Below are 22,786 nucleotides of genomic sequence, written 5' to 3' on the forward strand. Positions count from 1 at the left end.
ATACAGGTTGTTTCAATCAGCTAGAGGTCCCAACTTATGGATTTGTAACCAGTAGCACACTGGCTGCTATATGCAATCTACTATTAGCGTCTATGCCAAAATGAACCCAATCTGTGGTATACCTGGGGGAAAAGAACAACTTTCGCAGAAAGTCTTTACTCTTGAGTGTCTGCAAATGCTTTCTGATGACTGCAGATGTGAGCTGCCAAAAGATTGTAGCCTACAAATTATTGGTGGAAAGTGGCCATTGGCAATGACCCCTGTGCTGGCATGGGTAGGCCCAAGGCACACCTGGCATTGGGGCTGCTGGTTAGGCCGCCTGCCTGCTATTTTTTCTTGAACGCAGCTGGCCTGTCAGCTTTCAGGATGTAGCAGTTTTGCAAAGGGAGCCTCAAACTCTTTGCATTTGTAAAGGGAGTGACACCTGTTTCCAGCACAGGCCCTAACTAACTCTTTTTCTGCTTTTTGACCAACTCCGGTCAAGATTTTGTTAAACCTTCTCTAGTGATTTTCATACAGGAAGGAACTTGAGGCCTTCCAGAATTTCACTGGCAGACGATGCACCTCTAGAGGGTCCCGCAGGCAGAAGCAATCCTGTTTTCATTCAGTGCCAACACATGTACTTTCCAGCAAGGGAAATAAGTGCAGCACAAGCAGAAGTCTGAGCTCCCAGCTGTTTTTCCCTTCCCCGGTTCAGGAGCGAATATGTGGCAGCTCAGATATGCAATAGAAAATTAATTGCTTTTTTATTCATCCTTGGATTGTGAGCATCACAGACAAGGCTACCATTTATTGTCCGTTGCCCTTGAGGAACAGTGAGCACACTTTCTTGAACCACATGATTTGTGTGGTGTAGGTCCACTCACAGTGTTTTCTGTAGCAGTTTGATACAACTGAGTGGCTAGGCCATGTCAGAGGGCAGTTATGTATCAGCCACATTGCCATAGGGATGGAGTCACATGTAGGACAGGCCAGGTAAGGATGGCAGATTTCCTCCCATGATGGACATTAGCGAATCAGATGGGCTTTTAGAGCAATCCAGTAGTTTGATGATTGCTGAAAAAAGAGACACGTTGAAGCTTTTCATCTGCACTCATCAGGACACTTTGCACACATATAAGGGGAAAACAACAGTTTATATGGTATGAGAAGAGAGTGCTGATTGGTTGGCAAGTGGACTCTGATTGGTAGAGGCGTTGGCATGGAGAATGCACCAATGATGGTGACTGACAGTTAACTGCCAAGCATTGTTTGAAATTTGAACCAGGCAGTTTGACCCCCGATTGATCAAGGTATTGTGCTACAAACAGTGGCTATCACTGGGGCATTTTTCACGGCAATGCTTCTACCAATCAGAGTCCATTTGTCAAACAATCAGCACTCTCTTCACATGCAGTATAAATTGTTGTTTTCCCCTTATATTGGTATTCTTGTGAAGTGTCCCGATGAGTGCAAGACGAAAAGTTTTAACATGTCTCTTTTTATAGCAATACTCAAGTTCTGTACTTCCAAATGACAGTTTGATAATTATTGTTAATAAACTGGTATTTTATTCCACATGTACTAATTATTTGAATTTAAATTTCTTTCCCCTTGCTGTGGTGGGATTTGAACTCACATCTGCAGAGTGTTAATCCAGGCTTTTAAATTACTAGTCTACTAATATTACCACTATGCCATCTCCTGTTGTACATTAGTGCCCAATTTCATTGTCAGCATCTTCTGATCTGCACAGCTGAGTGCTGTAGCAGGTAATTCCTTTACTGTCAAGGCTATTAAGAGAACTGGATAATAATGCAGGTCAAGGATGCATGGTAAGGGTCAGAGAATAGACTGAATTATGTTTAAATGTTCTTCATTTTACTTAATTATATATTTCTTTTTCAAAAGAAAAGGCACAAACTATTACCTACATTAGGCTCCAGGTGCTTACCGAGAGGAGCTGAATGTTAAGATGCACTCTCCACAATCTGCCTTTTAAGTTGACTTCCTCGCTGATGTTCATCTTTTATGCATGATGTAGCTTTAATCCATGTTCGTGTATTTTTGACACAAATGTGTTTTTCTTTAATTATTTACCAATCAGAATAATAGATGATCATCTGCTGTTTTAGTCCTGTCATTCAAAGCATGAGTGATGCAATTTGTAGACTGCTTTAGATAGCTTTCTGTGACTCGTTATGGAAACTGGAATTCCCCATGTTGGTGCAATATTGAAAAAAAATGAAATAATTCTAATATCTGCAGTAGGAATTGATTTTAAAGCTCTTGACTTGTACAGGCCAGAAGTAAAATTATGAAATATTTAAGTGCATAGATTATTTCCTTCAATCTTTATTTCATAGCTTGCAGCCCTGTTCAACCTAGCCTTTTCAACACGCCTTTGTAAATACTCTTCTTAATGCAGCCCAGGAAAGCTCTCCAGTTTGTGTTTTCTGGATTTAGGATGAGTACCAGAAACTATTCCCAGTCTTGCGGCTGAGGGAAAGGTGAAAATTAACAAAGGTTCTGGCTTCTGACTTGCTTGTCAGTGCAGCCCCCTGTTGCAAGCATGTATGGTCATTACAAGCTAACTCGCTAAGCAAGATATCCAAGGGATTAGGTGGAATGCCTGTTTTACACCCTACCCAATATTACTCAGCATTGACATCAATGGAGAATGAGGTGCAAAAATAACTTTGCCCTGATCCCATCTCTTTCCTGCTGGGTGGGTTAACTTAAAATTTCCTGCTCTACTCTCTGTAGATATACATATCCAGAAAGGATTGACAAATACAAAGTATGGCAGAGTTGTTTTGTTTTTCTGTGATGGACATTGCAGTTGAATAGCCTTTTGTTATGCACAGCCGAAACTTCTGTGTGAAAAATGTCAGCTTGTAATCAGGTTCTGGAGAGATGTGAGCGAATGTAACTGGACTAAGGCGTAAGTCGCCATCTTCAGGAGGCAAGAGGTAAGAGAGAAACACAAGTGCATCAAAGCTTTTAATGGGAAGTGGATGGAAGTTCATGAGGGCATACTTTCTATTCAAACTAGTCCCCCTGTGATGATGTAAAAACCATGTAGTTATCAAATATTTATTACCATTTTAAAGCAAAACTTCAATCCAAAAATAGACCTCCTATTTTCATGACCATTACTATTTCCCCAGAGGTCCCTTCAGTGATGTCACTATGGGTTGGAGCCAGATAATTGTCTCCAATCATATTAAGGTGACGTGGCAACTGCAGACAGGTGTAAGGCCCAAGTCAGGGAGTAAGCACTGTAGATATGTAGGATTCCCATCCAATTACATGATTTCCGAATTCCGCTTGAGAGACACACATGGTGGTTCATTGGATGGCATAGTCTGCTGTGTCTCTGCCGTCAGCACTTCTGCCAACCAATTTGAGTGTAAATATTGCCAAATTCAAGTTACTGCTTTGAAATTTCACCTGATAGTGCAGAACCATAATTTGCTGGCAAGGTGACTTTGGATTGTAGAATGCCAGGACATTGCCACAACCAGAAGGAAAGATTCATAATGAAAATATGTATTTTTTTTTATTTACTCGTTCATGGGATGTCGCTGACTTGGCCAGCATTTAATGCCCATCGTTAATTGCACTTGAGAAGGTGGTAGTGAGCTATTATAGGCTGAACCAAAGTGCTTCTAATTTTAGAGGACACACTTGACATAAGAAAATGTGAGCGGGCAACAATATTTCTTATTCATTCATGGGATGTGAGCTTTGCTGGCTGGGCCAGCATTTATTGCCCATCCCTGGTTGGCCTTGAGAAGGTGGTGGTGAGCTTCCTTCTTGAACTGCTGCAGTCCATGTGGTGTAGGTACACCCACCATGCTGTTAGGAAGGGAGTTCCAGGATTTTGACCCAGTGACAGTGAAAGAATGCCAATATATTTCCAAGTCAGGATGATGAGTGACTTGGAGGGGAACTTCCAGGTGGTGGTGTTCCCATCTATGTGCTGCCCTTGTCCTTCTAGGTGGTAGTGGCTGTGGGTTTGGAAGGTGCTGTCAAAGGAGCCTTGGTGAATTCCTGCAGTGCATCTTGTAGATGGTACACACTGCTGCTACTGTGCGTTGGTGGTGGAGGGAGTGAATGTTTGTGGATGTGGTGCCAATCAAGTGGGCTGCTTTGTCCTGGATGGTGTCAAGCAGCTTCTTGAGTGTTGTGGGAGCTGCACTCATCCAGGCAAGTGGGGAGTATTCCATCACACTCCTGCCTTGTGCCTTGTGGATGATGGACAGGCTTTGGGGAGTCAGGAGGTGAGTTACTCCTCGCAGGATTCATAGCCTCTGACCTGCTCTTGTAGCTACAGTATTTATATGGCTAGTCCAGCTCAGTTTATGGTCAATGGTAACCCCCAGGATGTTGATAGTGGGGGGATTCAGTGATGGTAATGTCATTGAACATGAAGGGGTGATGGTTGGATTCTTTCTTGTTGGAGATGATCATTGCCTAACACTTGTGTGGTGCCATTAATTTAACCAGAATTTTCCTGGTACTTAGCAAGAGTGAAAAACTCAGGGCAGAATTTTCCCAAATTTGCACTAAGTGCAGTAGCAGGCGGGTAAAATGACTTTTTACCCACCGGCCATGATGGTGGGTTTTCACGCCATATCTTCCCAAACCCACCTGATTATTTATCAAGGGACCATTACTCAGGGGAAACACGCTGTTTCCATGGCTGAGGGGCTCTCATTCGACCGGCTGCCTTCACCTTGCCGCTGCATCACAGTGGGCGCCATGTTTAAAGTTCAGCTACAAGCACAGAGCTCATTGCTTCCAGCTCACCACTGCTGCATGGAAGACATGGCCAGCAAAGGAAAAAAGACCGCAGCCCTTCCACTTTTCAACAACAGGTCCCTTGAGCCACTGCTGGATGCTGTGGGGACCTGCTGGGATGTCCTCTACCCCCGCTCTGGCTGCAATATGGGCAGCAGTGTGACCAATCCTGCTTGGGAGGCGGTGGTCAGCGCCAATACCCTTCAGAAGAGGACAGCCACCCAGTGCCGCAAGAGAATAATGATCTTCTCTGTTCCACCAGGGTAAGTCGTTCGTCTCATCATCTCAACTCACATTCACAAACCCATTACACATCCACAGCGTCCTCACTCACTGCCAGTGCAAGGGACATCACCATTCACTCTCACACTCACTGGCACTGTCCTCATCCCGTACACGGGACCACTCGCTACCCGCGCAGGCCAGGCACATTTATCATCTGGCCTGGCAGGCGTCCTGCTTGCACTCTCTCCAGCTCTGCTCATGCAGGACAAGCTGGCACACTACAAGAGAGTAAGGTCACAGACCAGAGGCGGAATGTCTGAAATCAAGGTCCTCACGGATTTTGAGAACAGAGCCATCCAGCTGGCTGGTCACGATCTGGACCAGTCCTGTGCCGACTGTGAGGTCGGCGGTACCCTACCAAGTGAAGATCCAGTAGTGCAACATTCATCAGACAACCATGCTGTGAGTGATGTGTCCTCTTTCACAGTCCACTGCCATACACTATATCTCCCCTTGCTTTCGCAGGCACATCTGCCAAACAGCTTCAGAGTCCATGACCCAGGGCCGCCAATCAAGCCCCAAAGAAACCTCTGGAGAGGAATCAGGAGGTACCCTTCCTGAAACCCCATCACAGCGCTCACTCTATACCAGCGCAGAGACACACACCTTGGTGGGACCTAGCTTTAGAGTAGCCTCAGGATTACAACCTGGTGAGCACATCACACTGTCTGATCCAAGCAGGTGGAGGCAGGGACTTACCAGGCGTCCGGCACTCGGAGGCCAGAACGTTGCTGAGTCTGAGTCAGATGACGAGCCTCCAGACTCGGTCATGTCACAGTTGCTGGAGCAGCAAAGGCAAGCTAGGAAACATCAGGAAGGGATGTCCGCTGCACTCCTCAGAATGCAAGGCACAATGGAGGACTCTGCCTTCAGACTGAGGTGATAGCGCCGGCATGCAACACTAGTAGGATGGTGGCCGCCATGGAGACCTTGATTCAGGACTTCGCTCCTGCACTGCTGCGCAGGCTCAACTCCATCGCTGATGTCATATTTGGCCTCCAACAGTGTGTACGCGAGAAGGGTGCCGGGCAGTTCGATCTCACTCCAGCTACCCCTGCTCCTCAAGGAGTCAGCCTGAGTGCACAATCTGCACATTCCGTGCCCATCCATCCAGGTGACTCTGAGAGTGTCCGGCCAATCCGACTCCCTTCTTCCTGTGACCTCAGCAGCTCCAGCTTCACAGGCCAGGATGCCACTACCACACAGCATGACTCCAAAAGCAGGCCGGGGCCCTCCAAGTCTTGGCCCTCCAGAAGACGCCTGCCAAAGTCATCACAGACAGGGCATCGTAGTCAGCAGGCTACATCCACCTCCACTGTGGATGTCAGGGGAGCAACAAGACGTAGCGGCAAGGTTAAGGAGAATTAGTTGCACAGCCTGGGCACAAGTGTTAATCACTTGTAAATACTGTTCACTATTGACAATAAACTCCCAACATATCTCCATGCCTATGGCTCCTTGTTCTGATGGGCAGTGTTCTTGTCACTCAGATGCACAAGATGAAGGCAGCTGTCTCAGTCCCAGGTCCTCTTCCCTGTGCAGTGTGTAACATTCAGACCAAAGTGATGGTCCGGCTTTGCACTCCCTGGAAACACTACTGATGCCTGCACCTCGGGGGTGCTTGTCATTGCTGCCAGAATATAGTGGGCAGGCGCCACTGAGTTCTCTCATTCTCTCGATGTGCTCTCTGCACCTTTAAGGAGGGGTTGGCCCCCATCTCTTCAGCATCTGTGGACCACTGATGCTGTGCTCCTGAATGGCTCAGGTGCTGAAGGCGGACAAAGTATCAGGTGTTTCTAAAGTTTCATGGTTGCCTCTCTATGATATGTATCTGATCACAGAGCGCAAGCGATCTGCCTTTGGTCAGACAGGAGTCGGGTATTCTCAGATGCTATGTGAAGATTCTTGGAGTGTCCTCACTGCATGTCAGCATCATCCTCAGGCAATCAAGGGACTATTAGGGCCTCCGCTGCATCTCCTTGACAGGAGCATTATCACAGAGGGTATTCGTGCTGCCATAAGCCAGACTGGAGTCAAACATTCACAAATGTTATGTGAAGAACTATGGGGAAACCTGGCTACATGTCGTCATCATCCTCCACAAATCTAGCAGCTATGAAGGCCTCTCGAGCGCACTGCCTCATCTAGCCAGTGCGAGGGCCTCATCCCTGTCATTGTCGCCTCTAAGGACCTCCTTGCCCTCATCCCCATCGGCGTCCTCCTCATCGAGAAGTGCAGCTCCTCCACCTCCTCTTCAGCCAGCTCATCTCCCCATTGAAACGCCAGGTTGTAAAGGGCGCAGCAGACAATGATGATGCGTGACAACCTCTGTGGACTTTATAGCAGGACTCCACCAGACCAGTCCAAGCGCTGGAACCTCATTTTCATTATCCCGATGGTTTGTTGCACCAATTTGCGAGCTGTAGCATGAGCCTCATTACACCGTCACTCAGGCGTCATCAGCCACAGTCTCTGCGGGTAGCCCTTATCCCTGAGCAACCATCCCTGCAGTTTCTGTGCTCCCTGGAAGACTCCAGGGATCTGTGACCGACTGAGAATGTAGGCGTCGTGCACACTCCCTTGAAAGCCGTGTGCACACCTGCAGGATGCGTTTCTGGTGATCACAAACTAGCTGCACGTTCAGTGAGTGGAATCCGTTGCAGTTGATGAAGTTCACTGAGTGTAGCGATGGAGACCTGAATGCCACATGAGTGCAGTCAATCGCACCCTGCACCTGTGGGAATCCCGAGATCAGGGTGAATCCAATGACCCTTGCATCCTGGCTGTCCCGGTCCCGGGCGAAATGCACAAAGTTGTGTGCCATGGAGAAAATGGCATCCGTGACCTCATGGATTCATTTGTGGGTGGCAGATTGTGAAATCCCACAGAGGTCATCTGTGGAGCCCTGAAAGGAGCCACTGGCATAGAAGTTGAGTGCCATGGCCACTTTCACAACTACTGGAAGTGGATTACCTCCATGTCCCCTTGGTGCCAAGTCTGGCAGTAAATGGCAGATGTGTCCAGATCCCTTGGCATGCAGGGTCGTCGGCAACACTGGTTCTCAAGGCTTCCGCAGGAATGACAAGCAGTGCTTATAGACCCTAGGTGTCGCTAGGTTCTGACCAGCCACAGTTTGCTCTCGCTCCTGGGCAGCATGTGCTGGACAGCCCCTTCTTCCTGAGGTTGCTGTTCCTGCTTTTGTGTGGCCAGGAGCCTCAGTCGCTCTCTCCTCAGTCTGCTCCACTCTCTGTAGGCCATCAGGCATACAGCTAGGTCACCAGGATCCATCCTCCTGATGTGGTCCTCCTACAGCATGAAAGAGAGAGCGAGAGTAGTAGTTATCATGCCTGTACTTAGCACCTTTCCTGGCCCTGTGTGACCGCCCCTTAATGCTTCCCAGAGAGTGCTGGTCACCCCCAAGATGGCCACTGATGAGTGTGCTGCATGGCTGCCCGGTCAGCCTGCGACATGAGGGAGACACCTCCTGACTAGTGCTGAGATTGCTAGGGACTGTGAGCGCCTCCAGCAGTGACTGCTATATGGCCAGTGTTGGTGAGGAGATTGTACAACGTGTGCAGCCCAACTACTCCACGGTCCAGTAAAGTAGTCATGGACTCGCAGTCTGTGCCCAGCAGCGGGGGGGAGGTAAGGTCTGGAGGTCTTGGTGGCCCTTTGGTGCCTCCGCATTGCTTGTGTGGGCGGGCAGTCTAGGAGCCCAACCCCAATCATATCACTGTGGCTGTGCCTGAACTGTCTCAGTTGCAGAGGAATGGTCAGTTTATACAGGTGTCCCTAATGCGTGGCCACTTCCTTCGCCTACCCTGCCCCCCACCTCTATTCCTCAATTTCTTGTGCCCGGGATTCAACACCAGGGCAGCTGCTGCCACCACCCCAGAAATCCACCCCGCCCCCCAACAACAGTGGCAGAGCAGCACTTCACCCTGGCACCCCCCCTGGTGCCCCTGAAGCCTGCAAAGCAACAGCTGACCCTGGCGAGCTCTGCAGAATGATGCTGTTCACTCACCTCCAGTTCCCCCAAAGTTCCACCAAGTGCAAGTCGCCTGTGTGCTGTTGTGAAATAGGTCCGACGTGCTTTCCCACCGATGTGGACAGACGATTCAGCGAGGGTCCAAGAGCTTGGCGGGATGGCCTTTTAATGAGATGTTGATGTATTACAATGAGCTTCCCGATGACCTTTGGCGGGAAATGCAACTATTGTGACCTGCCTTCCCGCCATCATGAAACCGATCGCACCATATTACCCGCGCACGCCACCCATCACCCCTGCTGCCAGTGGGCACGGAAAATTCCATCCTCAGTGTTACTTGTTGACAGCATAGCCAAACTTCAGGAGGCGAAAATGATGTTTACACTGCTGTTTCTTATTTATCCTTCCCAGTCTTTTGGCTATCGCTCCCGCCAACTGATTTTCTAGCCATAAAATCAAGGGAAAGATAAGCTGCAGATTTCTGCATAATTATCTTTAACTGTATTAAGGAAGCATGGTGGGAGGGAGGCACGTGCAACTATAAGTACCATTTGGATTCGATCTGTTTTCCCTTACCCTTCAAATGAAATGCCCCTTCTACCTGAAAGACTGGACAACAACACCCGTGAAAGGCTGCCTTGTCGAGCAACTCAACCTTTGTGAATGTTTTGAGGAGGTAACAGAGAATGTAGTCAATGGTAGTGCGGTAGATGTAATTTATCTGTATTTTCAAAAGGGCTTTGATAACGTGCCCATAATAGACTAATGAATAAGGTCAAAGAATGTGGAGTCAGAGGACAGGTGGCAGAATGAATTGTTGGACAGAAAGCAGAGAGTGCGAATAAAGGGTAATTATTCATAGTTGCAGAAGCTGGGAAGTGGTGTTCCACGAGGATCCATGCTGGGATCACTGCTGTTCACAACTTACATTAACAATTTGGGCTTTGGAATCAAAAACACAATTTCTAAATTTGCGGAGGAGACCAATTTGGGGGTGGGAGGGGGGTGTGGTAGGATATACTGAGGACTGAATCAAATTACAGGAGGACAGTAACAAATTGAAGAATGGGCATATAATGGGCAAATTAAATTCAACACAGATAAGTGTGAGGTCATCATCAGCAGTCCCTTGATTCAAGAAAGACATCTACTTTGGGTCTTCATGTGGCTGAACAGGCCAGTTTTCTACTTGCATTCTTTTGGGCACATGGAGCAGGCATCCCACAAAGTAGCGTGACCCGGAGTACAGGATTTTCCTCCTTTTCTTTCAGTCTTTGCCACTACTGTGCCTGATCATTAAGGTGCCGGGACTCAAAGGCGTGATGCAGCTTGATGGCCAAGTTGTCGCCATTCTGCTGCTCACAGTCTTTAAGGTCAATGCTGCCACGCTTCAAGAAGAGGTTTGTTTGACAACAAATGTGAGATAGTACACTTTGGTAGGAAGAATAGGGAGATTACTTATACTTGGAAGGTGCAAGTCTGGATGGGGTAGAGGAACAAAGGAATCTCAGAGTACAAATCTGTCAACCACTATAAGTTGACCACAAGTTAACAAGGCCATAAAATCGTAAACCAAGCACTGGGTTTTAGTTCCAGGCAGATAGAATTGGAAAGTAGCCATGTTATGCTAAACCTGTATCGAATATTGATTAACCCACACTTAGGGCAGAATTTTTAGCTCGGCGTACGGGTGCGTGTCTGACCTGATTGGACGTGAAATCACGTGAGTTGATGTCAGGCGAGCATCCCGATGTCATCCCATGCTTGCGTAATATTTTGGTCGGCGGATGCACACAAAAGTCGGAAGCACGCCGTCAACAATTAAGAGGCTTATTAAGGTCATTAACGGCCCAACTGTCTTTAACTTTACGTTGCCCATCCAACCTCACGGTTGGCAGGCGAATCGGCCAGGCAGCCTTTACATTTTTCATGAAACCTCATCCAAGGACGGGATGAGGTTTTAGTGATGAAATAAAATAAAAACACAAATCTATGGACAGCATTTTTATCATGTATTTGTTCAGGTGACTGACTGTGGTACTTGCACATTTTTTTCCTGATTTTAAAAACTTTATTTAATGCTTTTCAGGCCTTCAGCTCCCTGAGGCAGCTCTCTGCCTTCAGGGAGCTTTCTGTCAGCGCTCGCCAGCGCCCGTGCTGACGTCAGCGCCCACCCTCCTCCCGCCCCCACCCCAGCAGCGCTGAGCCTTTAATTAGCCAGCCAGTGTGAAACTGCAATCAGGAGCCAATCGGTTCCCCGGACAATCCCACAACCGCTGATCGCGCCTGCCCGCCGATCTAAAAATTCTGCCCTTAGCGTACTGTGTGCAGTTCTGGTCACCGTATTATAAAATGGATATAGAGGCACTGGAGGGGTGCAGAGAAGGTTTGCAAGGATAATAACAGAAATCCAGCAGGAAAGGATTAACAGACTGGGTCTCTTCTCTCTTGAAAAAATAAGGCTGAGGGGCGACAGACACCTTTAAAATTATGAAAGGTTTTGATAGAGTGGATACAGAATGTTTCCTCTTGTGGGGGAGAGCATAACAAGGAGCCATCAATATAAGATAGTTCAACAGAACTAAGTAAAAATAGTTCTATTTTTACTTAGTTCTGTTGAAAAGTCATACAGACTCGAAATGTTAACTGCGTTCCTCTCCGCAGATGCTGCCAGACCTGCTGAGTTTTTCCAGGTATTTTTGTTTTTGTTTTGGATTTCCAGCATCCTCAGTTTTTTGCTTTTATCTTAATATAAGATAGTTACCAAGAAATCCAGTAGGGAACTCAGAAGAAACTTTTATACCCAAAGCGGTAAGAATGTGGAGCTCACCACCACAAGAATTGGCTGACGTGAGTTGTATAGTTTCACCAAAGGGGAAACTAGACAAGCATATGAGGCAGAGAGGCATAAATGGTTATGACAGTAGATTTAGAAAAGAAAAGATTGGAGAAGACTCAGGTGGGGCATATATACCACATTGACTGATTGAGCTGAGGGGCCTGTTTATCTTCCATACATCCTATGTTATTCTAAGCAAAATCATAGTCTTTCAGCCCTATCCATCATCTTCAAGTACTATTGGCAGAAAGGAATCACAATTGGCTACTGTAACCGTTAGGTAGAGTTCAAGTGGCTTGTACACACCATCTGAGCTGCACAATTCTATTGCTGCTTTTAACAGCCTTCTTTGCAACTATTAATTATTCTTGTTGGCATTTGTCAAGGATGCCAAATTCAGAGCTCCACTGCATTAGACCCTCCAAAATTTTAGGAAGTTGGGATAAATTTTTCATGAGCTCATTTCCATAAGTGCCATTATTTTATTGCTTTATGCACTGTATACAACCTCAAGTGCCAGGAAGTGTGGTTGTCCTTCAAAAGAAAGCAAATCCTGCCCCTTTCTGAATTCAAGTTTGTATTCTATCGGAGAAAACTGCTAAAACATGCTGCCCCACAAGGCAGTTGTGTGTCTCCAATAAATCCATTCTTTGACATTTTTTATTGCCTCCCACAAAAGCTACAAAAACTACAATTTGGACCCTCAGTATATATTAGCTCATCTTTAAATTGGAACTTATTGATCCATGTACCTGTTTTCTATAGGAAAGGAAATTTTTGGGGGAGGCGATGGCGCGGTGTGGTGGTATTGTCACTGGACTAGTAATCCAGGGAATGCTCTGGTGACCCGGGTTCAAATCCCATCATGGCAAATAATGAATTCAATAAAAATCTGGGATTATAAGTCCAATGATGACCATGAAACCATTGTTGATTGTTGTAAAAACCCATCTGGTTCACTAATGTCCTTTAGGGAAGGAAGTCTGCTGTCCTTACCTGGTCTGCTACATGTGACTCCTGAACAAGGGAAATTGGGGATGGGCAATAAATGCTGGTCTGGACAGTAAAGCTCACATCCTATGAATGAATAATGAACTACGGCATTGCATTGTGAGCAATTGCTCAGTTTATTATGAGTAGCAAACTATTGGCCCAACCAAGAATGGAGGGTAACCAAGGGGCTAATAAGAGTGAGGATTTAAGGAAATTAACATCACACAGAAAAATTATGGGTGAAATTTAAGGGATTTAAAGCTGACAAATCCTCAGGATGTGATGGCCTTCATCCTAGGGTTCAAAAAGTAACTCTGCTATTCAAGTAAGGAGGGAAAGAGAAAATGCCAGCATTTATTGTCCATCCATAACTGTCCTTGAGAAGGTAGTGGTGAGCTTCCTTCATAAACCGCTGCAGTTCCATGTGGTGTAGGTACACCCATAGTGTTGTTAGGAAGGGAGTTCCAGGAATTTGACCCAGGGATAGTGTAGAAATGCCGATATACTTCCAAGTCAGGATGGTGAGTGGCTTGGAGGGGAACTTGCAGGTGGTGGTGTTCTCATGTGTCTGCTGCCCTTGTCCTTTTAGATGGCAGTGGTTATGGGTTTGGAAGGTGCTGTCTAAGGAGGCTTGGTGAGTTCCTGCAGTGCATCTTGTAGATGGTACACATTGCTGCCACTGTGCGTTGGTGCTAGAGGGAGTGAATGTTTGTGGATGGGGCGTCAATCAAGCAGATTGCTTTGTCCTGGATGGTGTCAAGCTTCTTGTTCCTGGAGCTGCATTCATCCAGATAAGTGGGGAGTATTCCATTACACTCCTGACTTGTGCCTTATAGGCGGTGGACAGGCTTTGGGGAGTCAGGAAATAATTACTCGCCACAGGATTCCTAGCCTCTGACTTGCTCTTGTAGCCACAGTATTTATATGGGTAGTCCAGTTCAATTTCTGATCAATGGTAACCGCCCCCCCAGGATATTGATAGTGGGGAACTAAGCAATGGTAATGCCATTGAATGTCAAGGGGTGATGGTTAGATGTTCTCTTGTTGGAGATGGTCATTGCCTGGCACTTGTGTGATGCAAATGTTAATTACCTCTTGTCAGCCCAAGGCTGGATGTTGTCCAGATCTTGCTGCATTTGGACATGGATTGCTTCAGCATCTGGGGAGTCATGAATGCTGCTGAACATTGTGCAATCATCAACGAACATCCCGCTTCTGACCTTATGATGGAGGAAGGTCATTGATGAAGCGGCTGAAGATGGTCATGATATCAGTCACTAGGAAATGCTGGAATCTATTATTAAGGAAGTCTTAAAATGCACTTAGAAAATAATGAGACATGGTTTTATAATCGGGGAAATAGTTTTCCCAAATTTATTAGAGATTTTTTGCAAAGTGAAAATATAACTAATAGGGTAGATAAAAGGTATCTGATAAGTTGCCACGCTAATATGCCAGGGTAAGGACTCATGGAGTTGGGGGTGATATGTTTGCATGGTTAGAGGATTAGTAAATGAACAGGAAGCAGAGAGTAAGGATAAATAGGGCATTTTTAGGTTGGCAAGCTGTAACTAGTGGAGTCCTGCAAGCATCATTATTGGGGTCTCAGCTATTTACAAACGTTTTAATAAATTTGACAAAGAGAGCTAAAGTAACGTATTCAAGTTTGTTGACAAATGTTTTTAAAAGGTGTGAAACTTGCAAATGTTGTTCAGAGAGACTTGGTGGTACTCATACAAGGAACACAGAAAAATAGCATGCAGGTACAGCAAGCAATTAGGAAGGTTAATGGGATGTTATCCGTTATTGCAAGGGGGTTGGAGTCCAAGAATAAGGAAGTTTTGCCACAATTGTAGAAGGCTTTGATGAGTGAACACCTGGAGAAATGTGCACTGTTTTGATCTGCATATCCAAGAAAGTAAAAATTTTAAGTACAGTAAAGGTTCACTACATTGGCTCCTGGGATGAGAGGGTTATCCCGTGATGAGAGGCTGAAGGGGGTCTAAAATGGTATTCAGCCCCTGGTTTGTACAAATGGGCAGAACTAATGTCTGTTTTTAGGAGTGACAGATGGATTCCTATGGAGGAGTCATAACCAATGAAGTGGATGGCACACTTCCATTGTGCAGTGAGTGCCACTTGGAATATTGTACTGGTAAGGTGCCTGTTTTGCCCCTGTAATACCGGTGCAGTGCAGCCCAATTTCTAGGCCTATGGCTGCTGGCTATAAATGGGCGATATTTCTTAGTCAGATCCTTATTCTGTAATTGAGTACAAACTCCTTTTGTGCAGATAGCCTGCGTTGCTGCCAGGAAGTGTTCTGCGACTGGGAGTGAATTTACCTCCCAGTGCAAGTTGTAGAACTGTCCAGATGATGTCTCCTTTCCACAGGTAAAGAGACAAAGATTTTGCCCTTTCCACACACACCATTTATCTCTTTCTTGACATAGGGCTCACCTGTGGGCTGCCTGGTGTGGTAGATGTGTCCTGCAGTGGGTTGGAGACATGACAGCTTCATCCTCTTGTAATCATCCCTTCAAAGGGAGGAGCCACCTTCTTGCTTTCTATTGTGGATGATACAGCTCAACGACAGGAGAGCAATGAGATCAAGTTGGAATGGATATATACACATAGGTATAGAGGAATGTATGAGTACACATCTAAGAGTAGTGACAGTGTTCAGGTCAAACACCTTGGCTGCCCCTGAACCTGCCTTTGTTGACCCCTCAAGAAATCCTCTTCCTGATCTAAATCCTGCTGCCTGTTGAGAATTGACAAAGGCATTTCCACCCTCACCATTCTGTATGCTTTAGTTTCAACAGTAACAGCCACCAAGAATAATGCAGAAACACTTTAAGGAGGTTGTGGGGAGGACCAGGATGCATGGTGTTGGTGATGGAATCAGGGAATGCTTAAAAGTTGGACTATCCAGCAATATTAATTTATATTGGAGCAAATTACATTTTAAAGGCATTAGAAGACACTAAAACTATAATTTCCCTTTAAGGAGATGAAGACCCAGGACATGCCCAATCTTTACGTACATTGTGCGCAGTGTGGAAGGAGTCTTTGCCTTAAGTAGGAAAACTCAATGTTGGCTTCTTAGGGTGGGATTTTCCAGTCCTCCCTGTGGCGGGCATCGTTGTGGGCAGGACGGGAAAATTTGGAGAGCAGCCAAAAGTCAACCAACTTCGAGCCACTCTCCAAATTTTCCTGTCCCGCTCATGATGATGCCCGCTGCTAATGGGACTGGAAAATCCTAGCATTAATCAGATGGTGCTGGAAAATTAACTTGAGCCAAATTGGGCATGCAACCTTATAACTGGGTTTTCCCAGTTTGTGACTGCCACAAACAATGTTCTGCCCCCAGGATTGGAGCCTCAGAAAGTGCAGACTTAACTGTGTTTGGCTTTTCTGCTGAGGATGGCGCTGGATCCCGCCATGAGATAGAACAAAGAGCTGCTTTTAAAAGTGGTTTGTCCTTTTTGAAATGGACAACTTACCTGCATTTGCTCTAACTGGGAAATTTAAAACAAAGGAAACTTGCTTCAGAAGACTGTGTTGCTCATGTTCACTGGATTATTCACCACCTTGTAGCTATTGCTGTTAAACATGAGTGAATCATATCAGCTTTGTTGCTCTTAATGGGTTCTTATGCTAGAAACAGTCTATTTATCCACTAACCGCAACTGACAATAAAACCACAAAGAGGGTTCATGAAAGCAATGAAGGTGAAGTTGAGTGTTTAAAAGAAATTCCCTACTCCTATGCCTGGCTAAACAATATAGTTGTAGATTTAAAATTCCATATATCATAATCTGTTGAATACAGATACAGGATTCATCTGACGTTTATCCAACTTGGTGAATCATTTGGAGATTATAGTGACTCAGGGTCACTGTGATCTCTAAATGAATCACCAAATTGGTAGGCAACCAAATTTGGTATCTCAAATCTGTTTAATTTGTTAAACAAAAATGCAATCGGCGTGATGCCTGGTAGATACCAATGTAGAAAAACTTGTTTAAAATTCTTCTTGTCATTTTGACAGAGCTGTTAACATGATTAAAATACACTCCTGTGCTAAAATGGGGAATTTCAAACAACAGTTTTGCACATCTTAACTTCAAGGCTAATCACATCAACATTGGTTCATTTTAAAGGTTATAGTTTTTTTAAGAATTGAGAAACTGGAGCAAAGAACCAATGAGAAAATGTGCGAAATCAATAGTAGTGCATAGGTTATCCTAAACGTGGTTGGTTAAAACCTGTAGAAAGTCAGTAAGACTGAGGGAGGTAAGAAGAACTAGAGCTCTCTGAGGTCCTAACAACAGGAGTTAGAGTAGATGCTGGTGCAGAAAGCCTCATATCCTAACTCAACCAAGTTCCATTTACCTCCTGTGCCCGCTGACCTATATTGGCTCCTGGTCAAGCAATGCCTCAATTTTAAAATTCTTTTCCTTAGTTTTCAAGTCCCTCCATGTCCTTGCCCCACCATGTCTCTGTTGCCAACACCAGCCCTTCAAACCTCCAACGATGTGTGAGGTTATTCGCCACGGTAGTAAGAACACAAAAGCCAAATATATTTCAAGCTATAAAAATTTGTAAATGTTGATGGTCAGAGAGACTTGGGTGTGCTCATACAAGGAACACAGAAAGCTAGCATACAAGTACAACATGTAATTAGTAAGCATAAGGGTACAATGTGCGATTAGTAAGGTCAATTGCATAAAAGCAAAAAACTGCGTTTGCTGGAAATCCAAGGCAAATTGCATGTTGTCCTTTGTTGCAAGGCAGCTGGAGTACAAGTATGAAGAGGCCTTACTATACTGTACCAAAATTTGGTGAGACCACATTTGAGGAATTGTGTGCAGTCCATATTTAAGGAAGGAAAATCTTGCCTTGGAGGCAGTACAGCGAAGGTTTACTAGATTGGTTCTTGGGAGGATTGACCTATGATGAGAGGCTCAGTAAATTTGGCCTGTACTCTCTGGGATTTGGAAGAATGAGAGGGGATCCCATTAAAACATTTAAGATTTTGAAGGGGCTTCACAAGACAGACACGTAGAGGTTGTTTGCCCTAGCTGGGGAATCTAAAACAAAGGAGCACGGTCTCAGCACAAGGGGCTAATCGGATAGAACTGAGAATTTTTTTCACTCAAATGGTTGTGAATGGTCAGAATCGTCTGGCCCAGAGGTTTGTGGTTGCTCCATCACTGAGTATATTTAAGGCTGAGATAGACATGTTTCTTGTCTCTCTTGGAATTGGGAGATATGGGGAGCAGGCAGGAAAGATGAGGCAGAAGACCAGCTATCATCATAAGCTCGAGCGGCTCTAGAGTCTTCTTCTGCACCTGTTCCTTATGTTCTTTTGCTCTTACGTTATCTGCATTCTGCCAATTCTGGGCAGATGTGGTTCCCTGATTTTAAACGCTGTACTATTGGCGACCGAGTCTTCACCTGTTTAGACCCTAAGTTCTAGAATTTCCCCTTTTTATCTCTCCAACTCTTTAGCTCTCTCTCCTCTTTTAAAACACTCCTTAAAACCTACTTCTTGGATCAAGCTTTTGGTCATCCTCCTGCATTTCACTTTATATGACTCGGTTTCGTACTTTTGTTTGCTCCCGTGAAGTGCTTAGGGACGTTTTAATCTGGTAAAGGCACTATTTAAACACAGGTGAGAATGCAGGGAGGCAGAAAGGCATGTTGGAGCATACTGGAAGCTCAGTGAGGAACAAAGCTCAAAGAAGCAATGACCAGAATTCAGAGGAATTAATACCCTGCCTTGTTAACAGACACATGCAGAGTGATTGGGAATAAAAAGCAGCTACTATGGTGACCTTTTCCTTCTTTGTTTTGATGCAGAATCACAACAACAGCTGCATGTATGATGGATCTGCGGAGGTACCCATTGGATGAACAAAACTGCACGCTGGAAATAGAAAGCTGTGAGTACTCTCAGGAGAAACTGGCCCTGCGGCTAAAAATCCTCAACCACTAGCATTAGTCTTATCAAGCATTCAACCCTATCCCCTTCCCCGTCTCCAACCCCCAGAAAATAGATCTGTTACAATTCATCATGTAATTTAACATTTTAAATAGGTAGAGGCTAGATTGTGCTTTTTTACATATTATTTCTTTCTTTATGTTTTGCTGTGTGTCTCCACATGGGAAAATTGCAGCTGGGAGTCAGAATGCATTAAATGCTTCATCATTTCGGTTTGATTAGGCAGCAGTCTGATGCTTATCTACAACATGGGACGAATAATGCTTAAATTTTAATCAGATTCAGCCTGAATGAAGCAAACACTGGGATGCAATTTGTTCTCTGTGTGCTTTATTACGCATGACTTCACATGCTGTTGGACCCCCTGGGCTTGTGCAGAGACCGACTTCATAATCAGGACTTTTAAGCCCAGTACAAGCAGTTTGTCGACGTAGTGGGTCATTTAGTCCACTGTTCAGCCCAGGACGTTACATATGTTGTAACATATGTGTGCACAAACAATAGAGGAAGCTTAAACTGAAGAGCAGGTGGTCAGGCAGGGGTGGGGGTTGGGGGGATGGACTCCTGCCTGATGCCTACCCATATGCCTTCGCACTGCAGTTATACCAGCATTGGAGAGTGGGGCATTCGGCTGCCCACCCACCAGTGGATTGACTGAGGCTCTTAAGTAGACAATTAATTTCCACTTAAGGGCGTCATCTTGCCACTGCCAGGATTTAACCAGCAACAGAAGCGGTCCACGCCAATCACCTAGCATGGCAGGCTTTTTGCAGTACCCTTCGCAAGATGTAACCCCACCCAGTGTATCCTGCCCCTGATCCTTCAACCCCAGTTCCCCACCCCCCTAAAGGCCCCCCAACACTCACCTTGAAAGTTCAGCACACCTCCTTAGTGCCTGGGTGCAGCACCAGCAGTGACTACCACTCCCAGCAGCACTGCCAATACTGGAGAGCTGATTGCCTCTGATTCACTGGCAGCTCTTTCAGGTGAGACATCCCGTTCCTGAGGGACGTAAGATCTGCCTCTTGTCTATTAGCAGTCAGTCAGCCATTAAATGGTTGCAGGGCAGCCGTTCTTACGAATGGGTTTCCCCCGACTTCTTGGCTGGAGAGCCAGGGACTCCAGTGCCCTGTTAAATCCAGCCCCAGGAGTAGCTTCATTACTACAATAGTAATCTTACGTAAACTTCCTCAATCTTTTCACAAGTTTATCCAGCATGCAGACTATATTTCTATAAACTAAGAGCAATTAATCAAAATAATTTAAACAAATTGACAGCCCCCTAAGGGGCACTGTAACTAAAGAAAAATTTAAAATAACCTTCCAAATTAGATCAAAATATTGCTTTGGGAGCTGATGATGGACTGCTCACAGAAGGCCAGAAGCGTGCCAGAGGACACTGCGTGTTCCCTCTCCAAGGACACCAGGCCGCAAACATAGCCACGAAAGAGGAACAAACAGTCGGGCCGTATGCCCCCCCCCACTCAATGGCCCGCTGCCTGGACCTGTTTAAGGCCAGGCTCAGAAGCAGGCTTAGAAGGACGTCCTCCTCCCTTCCCCACCCCCCTCCGCACTGGGTGGGCAAATATCAGGAGCGTGGGGCTGAAGTGCAGACAAAACTTAAGCAGTAACTCCTTCAAAAAATTAAATAGCGGGTTTAACCTACTACAATCCAGGTGCGCATGGAAAATGGACTCCTCGAGTTCACAGAAAATACAGGTAAAGTCACAGGTTTTAATGCTCCATTGTGTACAGAACCAGGCAGGGTGTTGCTGGGCTGTTAAGTCCTCAGCACCCTTGAATAATGAAGGTGAAAACTGGTTGTGGGACTCTTGCCTGGCATGGACCACAGTTAATGTTGTTCAAGCTCTGTTATCAATTGACACATAAAGGAATCATCTGCAAGATCCACTGTTAATGAGCAATGCCTACTTGGAAGTAACTGATTCCAGCAAGGAATCAACAGCTTCAGGAAAGAGAATTGGAGGAGGAAAATTGTCAGAAAGAAAGAAACCCTAACTTACCAAATCAGTTAGTAAAAACAGATCTTTATATGAAAAGAAAACAAACATTTTGGGCTGAATTTTTCTGTGGATCTGGAAATGTAATATTTCCAAGTTTGCTGATGACACAAAACTAGGTGGGAATGTGAGTGGTGAGGAGGATGTTAAGAGGCTTCAAGGCAATTTAGACAAGTTGAGTGAGTGGGCAAATACATGGCAGATGCAGTATAATGTGGATAAGTGTGAAGTTATCCACTTTGATAGAAAAAACAGAATGGCAGAGTATTATTTAAATGGTGATAGATTGGGAAATGTTGATGTACAAAGGGAGCTGGGCGTCCTTGTACGTCAGTCACTGAAAGCAAACATGCAGGTGTAGCAAGCAGTTAAGAAGGTAAATGGTATGTTGGGCTTCATTGCAAGAGGACTTGAGTACAGGAGCAAGGATGGCTTACTGCAGCTATACAAGGCCTTGGTGAGACCACACCTGGAGTATTGCGTGCAGTTTTGGTCTCCTCACCTAAGAAAGGATATAATTGCCATAGAGAGAGTGCAGTGAAGGTTCACCAACTGATTCCTGGGATGGTGGGATTGTCATATGAGAAGAGATTGGGCCAACTAGGCCTGTATTCACTAGAGTTTAGAAGAATGAGAGGGGATCTCATTGAAACGTATAAAATTCTGCCAGGCCTGGACACACTGGATGCAGGGATGATATTTCATTTGGCTGGGGGTGGTCTAGACCCAGGGGTCCCAATCTCAGGATAAGGTATTGGCCAAGTGAACTGAAATGAAGAGAAACTTCTTCACTCAGAGAGTGGTGAACCTGTGGAATTCTCTACCACAGAGGGCAGTGGAAGCCAAGTCACTGAATATAGCTAAGAAGGAAATAGATAGATTTCTAGACTCTAAAGGCATGAAGGGGAATGTGGAGAGAGCAGGAGTATGGTATAGAGATAGAGGATCAGCCATGGTCATATTGAATGGTGGAGCAGGTTCGAAGTGCCGAATGACCTACTCCTGCTTCTATTTTCTATGTTTCTACGTGTTGTGGCCAGGATCAAAAGTGGGAGCCGGCAATGCACTGGCAGAGAGTGGGCCCTCCTGAGGCAGCATTTTTCTGCTGCCGGCCAATTAACAGGTCACTGCTGGACCGCCACCCAATTGAGGAGGGTGGACTGCATCCTAGAGCTGCCAATCCAAGCGGAGGGCTAGCAGATCAGCAGCCTCGGCAGTGCCACCACTAACAGTGGCTAGTGCTGAGGCTGTAGCACCAGGATGAGGGTGGCTCAATGGAAAGACACTCTTGAAGAGCAGCTGGGTTTTGGAGAGGAAACTGGGACCAGGTAGGCAGGCCGTGGTGATCGGGATGTGCAAGGGGTGTCGTGGTGCACCGCCGGACCCTTGGTTGCGGCCAGGAAGGCACTTCTGTGGGACATGGGGTGGCCATTAGAAAATAGGGATGATGGGGAAAATAGAGTACGAGAGTAAGCTTGTGGAGAACATAAAAACTGACTGTAAAAGTTTCTATAGATATGTGAAGAGAAAAAGATTGGTGAAGCCAAATGTAGGTCCCTTACAGTCAGAAACAGGGGAATTTATAATGGGGAACAAAGAAATGGCTTACCAACTAAATACATACTTTGGTTCTGTCTTCACAAAGGAGGACTATAATAACATACCAGAAATATGGGGAACACAGGGTTTAGTGAGAGGGAGGAACTGAAAGAAATCAGTATTAGTAGGGAAATAGTGTTGGGGAAATTGATGGGATTGAAGGCCGATAAATCTCCGGAGCCTGATAATCTACATCCCAGAGTACTTAAGGAAGTGGCCCTAGAAATAATGGATGCATTGGTGGTCATCTTCCAAGATTCTATAGACTC

At 45.7% G+C, this 22,786-nt stretch overlaps 1 protein-coding gene across 1 annotated transcript in view; it reads left to right on the forward strand.

Annotated features, from left to right (window-relative positions):
* The window catches only part of gabrb3 (gamma-aminobutyric acid type A receptor subunit beta3), a 509,233-nt gene that overhangs the window by 428,114 nt on the left and 58,333 nt on the right, over positions 1–22,786 (forward strand). Inside the window, exon 7 of the mRNA XM_041199410.1 lies at positions 18,756–18,838. Within this exon, the coding sequence (XP_041055344.1) occupies positions 18,756–18,838 (83 nt within the window). The remainder of the gene's footprint in view (positions 1–18,755; positions 18,839–22,786) is intronic.

The sequence above is a fragment of the Carcharodon carcharias genome, chromosome 11 (genome assembly GCF_017639515.1).
Source record: "Carcharodon carcharias isolate sCarCar2 chromosome 11, sCarCar2.pri, whole genome shotgun sequence".
Lineage (NCBI taxonomy): Eukaryota > Metazoa > Chordata > Chondrichthyes > Lamniformes > Lamnidae > Carcharodon > Carcharodon carcharias.